This window comes from Lathyrus oleraceus, chromosome 1 (genome assembly GCF_024323335.1).
Source record: "Lathyrus oleraceus cultivar Zhongwan6 chromosome 1, CAAS_Psat_ZW6_1.0, whole genome shotgun sequence".
NCBI lineage: Eukaryota > Viridiplantae > Streptophyta > Magnoliopsida > Fabales > Fabaceae > Lathyrus > Lathyrus oleraceus.
Genome location: NC_066579.1, coordinates 68,160,525 through 68,172,909, shown reverse-complemented (window position 1 = coordinate 68,172,909; position 12,385 = coordinate 68,160,525). Strand labels below are relative to the sequence as shown.

Here is a 12,385-nt window from a genome sequence, read left to right as displayed (position 1 = left end):
TCAATTTTTTTTAAAAAAAAACAATTGAGTCCATAGGATATTTCAGAGATGCATATCAAAAGATTCCCTAAAACTTTACGGAGATGTATCTCTAAACCATATTTTATTCAAAATAAGGTGGAGCTCAGAATAATATAGTTTTGATTGCGTCAGGATATCCAACTCCAAACGGCTGAAGGGCATCTTTGAATTTTTAAAAGTGTGGGTCACATCCCTAAGGGTTGAAAGGGCATCCCCTAAAAATTTGATGTCTTTGACTGGCAGCAATAATTTAAGTTCAATCCCTTAATGGTCAATAATTTAAGTTCAATCCCTTAATGGTTATTAAAAAATAAAATCAAAATTAGAGTTCCTTAAAGAAAAAACGATACTTAAAGTTCAGTCATTTAATGTGTTCATCATTAAAAAAAACATTCGAAATCTCCAAATAATACTTCACTAGAAAACATGTGACAATTCAAGTGCATTAACAGTTAGGAACTTTTCAACATATCCAAGTATTGTAAGTTGTGTCAATTATCAATTTATCACTACTGCCTATTTGCCTTCATAAAATTAATTACTCGAATTGTTTGCTATATCACATTTCTCAAATATCAAGGAAGATATGCCTTTTGTAGTGGACACAAATACAAATATATCATCAGGAATATGGAAAAATGAGACTGCTATGAGAAGATACATTGTTAGCAGAAAATGAAAACAACTTAACTATACCAATCAAGAAAGATGATGGAAAAAGTGAGCACAAACAGAAATAGTAAAAGAAATGTTCTGCTGCTACTATTCCGCTGAATGGCTTGTGAGAGTTCTTTGTTACCAAGCTCAACATTCTTAGTAGCTTCAACAGCCTGTAAAAACAAATTAGAACCATTAAGCTTCTCATAAATTGGGGATACACATACTGTTGTGGAAAATATGAAATTAGCCAGTTAACTTACTCGCTACAACGGTTGAAACATTTGAAACATATTATGCATTAATTGTATGAAAATAATATGGATATTAAGGTTTTTAGCAGTATACAGATATTTGATTATTTGTTCTGGTTTCAAAATTTCAGTATTTGATTATTTGTATAAACATCCTTAACAGATCCACAAAAACAAACAAGCAAAAAGAAGGGTGAAGAATATGATATGTTATCTAACCTGGTCATATAGATGCTCAATTTGTTGAGCTTGTTGCAATACATGTGTAGCCATCAAGTGATTTAATGCAGACATTTCTACCATCTTAGTTTCAGTTTCTTGAACTGTGTCTAGAAGACTAGTCAATTCCACCTATAGGAAAAGGAATATTAGCAAAGGGTTAGTTATGAGAATCTAAAAGCCTCAAATAAATAAACTATAGATCAAATATCAAAAGGAGCTGTATTTAAAATTGGGCACGATTTTTATCACCTGAAGGGCACGTGTTTCATCGTCCAAGAGTTGATGCTGGACTCTTAGAGGCTCACTGCGCAGCTCATCAGGTTCCCTGAGCTCCGCATCACCTGAATTAGAGGCTTCAGTAGAACCTTTTTTGGTTACACGATTAAGTTTTCTACGTGGTATTGCCCTATTAATAGCATCCTGGAAACGTATAGCCCTGAGCTGATCAAACTGCGCCGTAACTGAATGGAGTCTCTCACTTAAAATTAAAACCTAAGAAATCAAGTAAACATTAGCACCCAAAAAGCAAACAGCATCTCAATTGATGAATGTAATAGTATTCAGTGTTAGTGCTCAGTATAACATCCATATCTTGTATTTCTGTATCATAGTATAATCTTGTCATTGTACCAGTTCTTGTATCAGTTAGTTAGAGTAGCTGTTGCCAGTTGAAACTGGATATGATGAGTCAGTATATCCAGTTAGTGTTGGTAACTGAATATTTGGGAGTTTGGGAGGGCTTTGAAAAAAAATAAAAGATGGAGTGGAAAGAAAGGAGAGCATAGGGGAGTTTATTTTTCTTCATTATACAAAATCCCCCCTAATTTAGAGGAACTCAAATTATATTGGAGAAGGGTTTGGGGTGTTTGGGGGTTGGAGGGCTTGGATAAATTCTCCCAATCTAATCTATCTTGTTATAATACTTTCAATATAAAAATATATTAATTATAAACATTTGCTTATCATTCACTAAAAATACACTCAATCAAAAAAGTTGAAAGATTTTTCTATTTTTTTTCTATTCCCTTCCCCCGAAAGTTCTAAGTCTCTTCAAGATCCATGCCTATAGAAGGCACACTGCATACTCCTAGTATATAAGAATCAGTTATATCAACTCTCATGACAGAGACATAGAGAACTTCCATTTCTCTCATCACATTCTCTCTTCACGCAATCAAAAGTGTCAAGTCACATTCTCTCTTCACCAAATACTCAGATCAACTCCCATGACAGAGATTGAGAGCACTTTCAGGTGGTTGAAGCTGTAATCAAGTTACACAAGCTTCACCTTTTTTTGTAAGTCCTCGGATTCCAGCATAATATACATCTGAAACAGACCAAGAAATTGATGTTGTCACTGATGATTTGAGCTTAGAACCTTTGCACAATTTCTCAATGAATTTGGCATCATCCATATATTGACTAGTACTATCACATCTAAACAAAATGGTTTGGTTGAATATAAACCGAAAAATAGTATAGAAGAGTCTAACTCTACTTGCTCATTCCTCCTCCATACTATTTTCCTTATAGGATCATAGTTATTGAGTTGCAGTATACCCTATCAAAAGACTCCCTTCAGCTGCAACTTAGTTCTGCAATTTAGTTCTGCTTTCCTAAGGATGTTATGTTTAATGAGTATTGGTTTCCACATCATATCCTATTTCACACTTCTTCTACCTACCTCTTCATCTTCCATCATCTCTATGACCAGACTGGATCAGATTATGCAAGTCTAGTCAAAGATTTATAAGCGAGTTAACAAGAAACAACTATTTGTTGCCTGTTCCAGTACAAAAGTCATGTATTGAGGCAAAGGCAAGCACTACTGCTGATATTCTTTGGGCTCAATTCCTTAATCAAACTACAGGTTCCTACAGCAACTTCAATATTGTTTTGCAATGAACCAAGTGAAATTTCTATTGTCTCTTAGTCCAGCTTTATGTGTTCATCCCAAGCATACAGAGTTAGACCCAGTCTTTACCTGTCAGGAACTTAAAAAAAATCTAATAATGTCTCATGCCCCAGCATAGAATCAATTGATTGACTCTCTAACTAAACTTCTCTCTACTACCATATTTTGTGATCCTTCCTTCATACTCGGGGCGTTTACCAGCCTTGAACTGCAGCCTCCACCGAGTTTGAAGAAGGGTTACAGTTAGTAAAGAGGTATACACCTTGTGTTTCTGTGTAATATAATCTTGCCCTTGTACAGTTCCAGCGTTGCCATATATGTATAGGTTTAGTTAGCTATGGTATCAGGTAGTCAGAGCAGTTGTTAGCTGTTATAACTGCTTAGTGTCAGCTAGAAAATAAGATACCTTGATAGGACACAGACAGAAGCCCGATACTTAGAAAGGAATGAGTTAGTTAGTATGAGTCCCTTGATTTCAGGGATTACGGTCGTTTGAGGGAGAGAGGGTTGTGTAGAGATTCATTCAGAAATATTGTTAGAGTTGGTTAGGAGAATGCTTTCTCAGAGTTTAAGACCATTCCACTCTAGTTAGAAGTTCTAGAAACTCTGGTTTATCCTTTCTTCACCATTTTCTACCATTGTAGAGCGTTTGAGCTCATCGTTATCATTAAATAAAATATAATTTCATTACCTTGATTTTACAGGTTCTATCATACGATAAGCCTCTTCAAGCTTCATGCCTACATAAAGGCTCGCTGTATATTCTAAGGTGTGTGAGTATCAGAATCATTTTGATCTAAATTCTCATAGCAGAGAGCACTTTTCTTTCATATCGTGCTCTCTCAAGATACTCTTCACTCACTCAAGTTTCAGTAAACGGACGGAGTTCAATAAAAACAACTTTAAAAAAAGTACTTGCTGTGCATGAATCTTAATAGTATTGTGGCTAGTGTTTTCCCTGAGGGAAGGGAATGAGCAATCTAGACTGTTCAGAAATGTTTAAGTGGGGTTCAGTTGTGTTGTAAGGGTAAGTTGGCAACACCATGCAGAAAATAAGTAACTAACAAGTTAATGATTGAAAAAACCAATAAGCACAAGTCCATACCACTCCATGTTTGTGGGCAATGGTGTCGGCGTTAGCCTTTGCAGTTGTAATGCCAAGCCAACCTTTTGAGTTTTCCTCTTCATTGTTTATACTATTCTTAAGAACATCAATTTGTTGTTGGCAAGTTTTAATAAAAGCACTAACCTGCACCAATGTAATAACAAAACAATAGTAAATCATAAGCAAAACTCTGCTCAACGTTTCAGGATGTTTAACTAATTTATATACAAGTAAGGAATTACAAACTTGTTGGCACCATAAAGAGAGAAAACTAAGGAAAGCTATATAGAAAGGAGAGGATGAAAATAAGTTAATGACAAAATTGTATTGATGCAAGACAGACAGTCTATTTAGTAGTTGCATATGTAAAGGAAAAAGGTTTCACAAATCAAATTTCTTAACAGGCTTCAATAAAGTTCTATTTATAGATTGTGGTGATTAGCATTGATATCAACAACATTGAAACCTAGTATGTGAAAATTCAACTTTTTATTAGTTTATGGAACCAGTGTTATCGATAGTGGATCGCGGTACATGGCGGAGAGCCAAAATCCCACCATACTGGCTGCTTGGTGGCGCTATCATAGCGGATTATGGCGGAAAAACCAACCGGCCAATATCTACTATTACGGCCAGCCCCGAAACTGCCATGGATATCCGCAATAGCACCGCCGTGGCGGATATTTGATAACACTGTATGGAACCCCTTAGGATGGAAGTAAAATGAGAGATTCAATGTGATCTGATAATTATAGCACTAGTAGTCAGGTCATAACTTAATGACAGAGTAAGAAGTGAAATTTAGTTAGATCAATAAATCTATAGATAAATATAAAATGATAATTCACAAGCCATTGCTAGGCTGGCTAAGAAAACAAATTTAAATTGAGTGTACTACATCATAGTGAGAAAGTTGTAAACTATCAATGTTAGAGGCAAATATACGATGAAGTAATATGTGAAACTCCAAACTATTACCAAGAAACAATCTGATATAATAATGACAGTGATTAAGGCAGTAAATGTAATACCAATCAGTATTTTTCTAATTATTAATTAAGATACAATACTTTCAAAACTAGCATATCAGCTGAAGAGACGTGGCTTACTTCATGCTCAATGCTATCTCTCTCATGTTCAGTTGTTCGGTGCAGATCTGTATAGTCCTTTCTATGCTTTAACAAAAAATGATCCAACTCTCCAATACTCTCGAGCTACTAACAACAAACAAGCAGAAGCAGTATCAAATAAACATGATTTAAAAGCAGGGTTGCGTCATTTGCTTAATGAAACAAATTTACTAATTTGATCTTCCCATAAAGTAACTAGTGTTGGCAAATAGTAGCGCTATAGCGTAGCGGAATTAGAACATATGACTATTGTTCCGCAAAACACTATTCAGTAGTGCTGTTAAATAGTGGCGACACATATGAGTTGTTCCACAATACATTATTTAGCAGAGTGTTGTCAAATAGCGACTACTGCCACGCTATAGCATTGTACAGTAGTGGAATTTGAACAAAACGCTATTTTCCACGATTGACAACACTGAAAGTAACATAATGCCATAAGTTAAAATATCAATGTTGAGCCTACCGTCTTAAATGCAGCTTTGGAGAATGGGGACCTTTGTGGAGGTTTATGAATAATGAAAGATGCCAAAATGGATGCCAATTTAGCCTGCAAAGGAATGACAACACACCATTCAAAGTTCAAACCAACCAGAATAACATTGATCCAACACCAAATAGCAAATTCTAAATGTTCCATTTCAAGGTTCATCGTAATGGGCTAATTTATATGCAAATCATAAATAAATTTTGACCTAAAGAAATACAGGATCTTGTTATTGTAAAGGAAAAAGAGCAAGATTTGAATTATTAAGAATATATAATAGTGAATGGGAATTTAGCAAGAAATTGGATTGAGGGTAGCTAAGCATTGTATATACCTCATCATATCCCAAAGACCGAGCACTTTGACGCACAGCGTCTTTGAAATCCTCAGTCCTATCCCTTGCCTTTGCCATCTATGAATACCCCAACCTGCAATCAATCACTGGAGGTTCACAAACTTCTACATTCAATAAAAATTGTTATCAACTACTAGCAATTAGAATCTCTAAAAACATAAATATATGAAACAAACTAAAACCATTAAAACCATTGAAGATTCTCTCTTTTCTTAAAAGCCCTATTTTTTAATCTATTCTTTTTATTTCCAATTATCTTAGTAACTAAAATTCTAGTTTTTAACCACTTCTACACAGATTTAACGGCACTATAATGCAATCTATGTTCTCAATTGCGGAGGTTTAGCGCGCAATCGAGGAATTGTGGTGCGGAGCTGAGCTTTGATCTGCAGGGTTTTCGATCACTGGTGCGTTGCCTTTTGCAGGCGCCGCGAATCGCGCTGGAATTGCATCCACGCGCGCTGCAGGAAAGGAGGGAAAGAAGGAAACCTGGATTTGCTGTTTCTGGTCGGCGACGACGAACTCCGGCACTGCTTTCCGGCGAGTTGAGTTCAGTGCGGTCGACTCCAAGTTTTTTCTCGATTCAAGGCTAAAAAAATATTTGTATTGGTTTCTTTACGAGTAAATAAGAATTTTAATACCCTATTTTTATTTTTATTTGATTAATAGGTAGAATTCAGAACTTTTAAAAAAGATTAATAAATTTTTTAATTAAAATTTTGTATTAAAGTCTTTGAATTATTTTTATGATTAAATCATTTTATTATATTATCATATATAAATAAATCTTTGAATTAATTTGTATTTTATAAATAGAACATTGAATTAATTTATCTGTATAAAAATTGAGTTATAATACAGAGGAGAGAAATTTTTGTATAAATAATAATAAATATATAATTTAAGATTTTATAATACAACTAAATTAAAATATAATTGTCAATAAAAGAAGAAAAAAAATTTAAGTGAATATGTATATATTATTGATCCTTACAAACATAATATTTGGTAATTTTATTTCAATAATTTATTTTGTTTAATGATAGTTATACTTGTTAAAAGTATAATATGTGACAACCATTTGTGATTAAGTGATGTTAGAGGTTTTTGTGATTGTTATGGTGTTAGAGCAAGCTCACGCAACCCCTGGTGTTTTCGAGTGGAATTAAATGTACATAGAGTTTAATCACGTAGAATGGTGAGAAGCTTTATATGGGTGTTTCTGTGAGAAATTTGGATCATTTGCTTCGTTCTAAGGTTGGGATATTGATAGAGATTTTGAGTGCTAGATAGGTGAGAAAGGCAAGCTCACTTCCTCCACATTTCTTTAATTGACTCTCTGAGGATCAGTTCTCTCCCCCACTAATCTAAGAGGATGGTTTTGCCACCTCACTTTGACCGTCTTTTTGGACCAGTATGTATGACACGTGTTTTCCCACTGAATTGAGAAACGTGGATTGGATCGAGTATTTTAGCATAAGCGAACAGGTGGAATAACTCTTCTTTGAGCTACCTCGAGCCCTTCTTTGGGTGACCTCGAGGTAGCCCGTCTTTTAGCTATCTTGAGTCCTTCTTTAGGCTAGCTCAAGCCCTTATTTGGGCTATCTCGGGGTATACCTTATTTGGGCTACCTCGACCCCTTTTTTGGATTATCTAAAGCCTTTCTTTGGGCATTCGCCCAATTATGAGGCAGATAGTTTGTATCACGCAATCATGGACCCTTCTTCTTGGGACATAGTAAAATTATACATAGTCCCTCAAAACATAAGGACTTTGGAAATGGACAGAGTAATTTAATCCAAGAAGAACGTGATTTATTTTTGGGCGATACTTGAAGTTGAATTATTCAGGCGGGACTTTAATTGACTCCCTCGGACGAGACTTCAAGTTGAGTCTCTTATGAGCCCTTCTTTGGGCACTCGCCCAGTGCTGAGGCAGATAGTTTGTATCGCGCAATCATGGATCCTTCTTCTTGGGGCCTAGTAAAATTATACCCATACATGGTCCCTCAAGCACGGGGGCTTTGGAAAAGAACAAAGTGGTTTAGTATATGCATAAGGTAATTTATTTTTAGGAGAGACTTTAAGTTGAGTCACTCGGGTGAGACTATAAGTTAAGCCCCTCAGAAGAGACTTTAAGTTGACTCTCTCGGGAGAGACTTTAAGTTGAGTTCCTCAGGCGAGTCTTTAAGTTGTGTCCCTCGGGCGAAACTTTAAGTTGAGTCTCTTGAACGAGACTTTAGAATGACAAATTTGTACTGCTCTTAGGCCTTTACTATCTTACTATTCATTTCACTATAACTTTAGACAGGTTTTGTAACATCGCCTTTCTAGGTTTCTTTAATGATCATGTTTCACCCATGTGGCGATTTTCTTGTGAAAGTCTTAACATTGTGGCTTTTTTGTTATTCGGGGCCCGGGCAAAGTCATCAACCCAGATGCAAATGCTTCTTTGTTTTGTGTTATATGAGTAGCCCATTAAGGTGGCCAGAATCTTTCAATGAAGGTCTAATGATGTAATTGCCTCGTAGTGCGGCAGAAATTTTTCACTAGAAGTCAATCATTTTTATAACCTCTAAGTGCAACAAGGATCTTCCAGTGGAAGTCCAACATTTTTATTACCTCTAAGGGAGGCAAGGATCTTCTTGTAGAAATCTAACATTTTTATTACCTCTAAGGGCAACAAGGATTTATCTTCTCGTGGAAGTCCAACATTCCTATCACCTCTAAGGGCGACAAGGATTATTCGATGATGATCCAACAGTTACTTCAAGGTTTCACCAGTCATTTTCAGTATATGACCCTGCAAAAATTGATATAACTAAAGCAAGACAAAGAATACCATGTAGGGGAAAGAAGTGTTATCCTGTTATTTAGAGTAGCTTAAAATGTTTTAAAAGAAATTATAAACGGTAAAGACAATAGTCCGCATTATCCAACAATAAAAATAATCACTTGAAGTATAAACTTGCATATGTTCAGCTTCTTAGTTTTGTCGATGGTTTCGCTTGATAAATCCATGATTTTAAGATTAGTTTCTCCATAATGTATTTAGATACTCATAATGTAGTGTGACACATGTCGCGTATTCGGGGGCGACTTACTATCCTTTAGCTTTTTGCATGATGGCTCACCTATTTTCGCATCCGTTTATAATCTTGCATTGTGATCAACTTAATATTTTTGTTAGGAAAACCAAAATATAATACTTATGACTACCGTGATTTGTCATGCAATACAATACCATATAGAGTCAGAGGTAACTGATTTAATTCTACAATTACATCTCAATTCGAAACTCTTACCATAAAATCAAATGATATGTTGGCATCTTTTGAGAAATAAAAAGATGAAACTCCATGTTTGAAACAATTTTACCAAACTAAACTAGCCTATATTCTAAGGCTAAAATCATATGATTGTGCACATTAAATTGTATGTTGACCGAAACATGAATGACTAGAAAAACACCAGAAACATTAATTGTAATATGTATATTTGTTTTCACAGTGATGTGTATATTTCACCCTTTCTCATGGCAGGTTATTATTGTGATTTTGATAAATTGATACTGATAATTTTATTGGATATGTTATTATCCATACCGATATCTAATCACTTTCTAAAAGATATAGTTATTTAAGCAACCGACATGATTCATATCAATTTTTTACCAATTTTACTTTACAACATACATAAATGAAAACCTTCAACTTATAAGTGTACATCACATGCACAAATTCCTTTAACTTAATTAATTAACTATCATGTGTTCAAGAGTTTTTCTGATCACGAACTAAAAGTTATTATGGTCTACGAATAATACAAGGAATAATACATGGCAACAAATTGACAACAACTGTATCTTTCAAAACAAGGTAATTCAAGATATTTTACTATAAACAATCATTTATCTCTACACCTTGTAATGCATCATAATTTGGATTACACAACTCTAAGAACTTTGCTACAAGATCAAACATACATGTCCCATGAATCCCAATAATGTTGCCATGCATAATCCCTTTGGCTACCTCGAGTCCTTCTTTGGGATACCTCGAGTCCTTCTTTGGGATACCTCGAGCCATTCTTTGGGTTGCTTTGAACCCTTCGTTAGGCTGCCTCAAGTCCTTCTTTGGGCTATCTTGAGCCCTTCTTTGGATTGTATCGAGCCCTTCTTTTTTTTATTATAGTAAAGCTTATCTCTTTAAAGCAAGTGTCACCGCTGGTTTTCAAACCTAGAGCGCGACTTGGTATGTTGGGTTTTACTTTGTGTACTAATATTATTAGGTTTTTCTAATAAAAATAAATAAAACTAAAACATAATAGAGATTTATAAAATACCAAATTATATGCTTGTATCTATCTCTTTCTCGCGGCTCCTCGTCGTCAGTTTTTCTCACCATTGTTGCCACCTAAAGTAACGTTGTCATAGATGGTAAATTCTCCTAGATTGAACTTGAGGTTCGGGTCAATTTTATTGGGCCCATGGTGGACGTCAATTGTACTTGCTGAAAGTACAGTAAGTGATAACTCTTTATGGTTAAAGACTGTCAAAAGTTTCTTGTGATTGTTATGGTGTTAGAGAAAGCTCACACAAGATGGTGAGAAGCTATATATACTGGTGTTTTCGGGTGGAATTGAACATATGTAGGGCTTGCTTCCACAGAGTGGTGAGAAGCTCTATATGTGTGCTTTTGTGAGAGAATTTGATCCCCTGCTCAGTTCTAAAGTTTAGATATTTATAGATCTTTCGGATGCTAGAAAGGAGAGGAAGTCAAACTCATTTCATCAACATTTCCCGTTAATTCACTCACTGAGGAGTCGTTCTCTCCCCATTAATAAAGATGACGGTTTTGTCACCTCACTTTGACCTTATTTTTAGGATACCTCAAACCCTTCTTTGGGCGACTTCGAGGTAGACTTTTTTGGGGTTATGTCAAGCCTTTCTCTGGATAATCTCGAGGTAGCTATTTTTTTTACTACCTCGAACCTTTCTTTGGGGCAACCTCAAACCCTTATTTGGGCTATCTCTAAGTAGCCTTTCTTTGGGCTATCTTAAGCCTTTTTTTTGGTCATTTGCATAGTATTGAGCTAGTTAATTTGTATCACGCAATTATGGACCATTTTTCTTGGGGACCAGTAAACTTATACCAATATATCAATTACTAAAGATATTTTTTAAATTTTATTTTTAGTCAATTATTTACTTATTTTTGGTACAAAGTTATTATTTTTATTTTTATTCATATAAAAATGATTTTGGTGAAATTGATCCATATAATATATAAACATTTAATAATAGTCTTTATATAAACATTTAATGATTTGTTTGCATTGGAAAATAATATAATACATTAGTCAAAATTGACAGACATATGATTTGGTATTAGATGATATTTTCTCAGTAGACTGAAGGCTATGTGAGTGCAAATACAATTAAATATGAGGTATTCTAATCGCTCCCAAGTTCAGAGAGATCTATAATGATCATGAAAGTGGTAGAATCAAACAAAATTCAATAGAACTTGACAAATAGGAATTTTAATCGTACTAGATATTTATAGGTCACTGCTTGAAGAAAGTTAAGATAAGACCAAAGAGTCGTGTTTTGAGGGAGTTATGGATACATGGCTAAGTAGGCATTTTAATTGTACAACATGTTTATAGGCCACTACCCGAAGAAAGTTAAGATAAGACCAAAGAGCCATGTTTTGAGGGGGTTATTGTCAATGTCCATATGAAGCAATGCAGTGGCAAGACAAGATGCAGTAATGCTCATATGGAGTAATGAAATCAAGATTCATTCAAGAAGAAGAAGAAGCAATAACAGAAAGTTGTTATGAAAACTGATTGATTTTTACAAAAAGTGATTGGTGCTATTTATATTACATTATCCACAAGCAAGGAAAAATGAATGAATAAATTATCAGTACGTGTGATAGGCTATATATAAGCTAACACCCCCCCCCCCTCAAGTTGGGCAGTGGAAGGTACAAACTCCTAACTTGACCAAACTGTTCTTCAAGGATGGTGAATGAAGAGGTTTAGTAAAAATGTTCATCAACTGGTTATGTGTAGAGATAGGAAGAAGATGAATAAGTTTTGAATTGATCTTTTCCCATATAACGTGACAACCCAATTCAATGTGTTTGCTACGTTTATGAAACATAGGATTATGCGCCAAGTAAATTGCAGACTTGTTGTCACAAAACACAGATGCATGCTGCTCAAATTGAA

General features: G+C 34.9%; 1 protein-coding gene across 2 annotated transcripts; it reads right to left on the bottom strand.

Annotated features, from left to right (window-relative positions):
- Positions 1-516: 516 nt before the first annotated feature.
- LOC127115718 (syntaxin-81) lies at positions 517-6,782 on the bottom strand. Of its 2 annotated transcripts, none has more exons than XM_051047195.1 (8): positions 6,636-6,782; positions 6,126-6,219; positions 5,771-5,854; positions 5,284-5,388; positions 4,175-4,318; positions 1,404-1,646; positions 1,152-1,283; positions 517-851 (listed from the first exon to the last, which is right to left on the bottom strand). In XM_051047195.1, the coding sequence occupies exons 2-8, from the start codon at positions 6,201-6,203 to the stop codon at positions 708-710; spliced, it is 930 nt and encodes a 309-aa protein (XP_050903152.1). In that variant the 5' UTR covers positions 6,204-6,219; positions 6,636-6,782; the 3' UTR covers positions 517-707. The 2 variants fall into 2 exon arrangements, with proteins under 2 accessions (XP_050903152.1, XP_050903147.1); XM_051047190.1 differs by having other exon boundaries at positions 6,126-6,250; positions 6,636-6,773.
- Between the last annotated feature and the right edge of the window lie 5,603 nt (positions 6,783-12,385).

Coding starts and splice junctions, on each gene's coding strand:
- LOC127115718 (XM_051047195.1), bottom strand. CDS start 6,203: ATGGCAAAGGCAAGGGATAGGACTGAGGATTTCAAAGACGCTGTGCGT. Junction 5,855..6,125: donor GGTCTTTGGGATATGATGAG/GTATATACAATG, acceptor ATTCCTTTGCAG/GCTAAATTGGCATCCATTTT. Junction 5,389..5,770: donor CCAAAGCTGCATTTAAGACG/GTAGGCTCAACA, acceptor TGTTGTTAGTAG/CTCGAGAGTATTGGAGAGTT.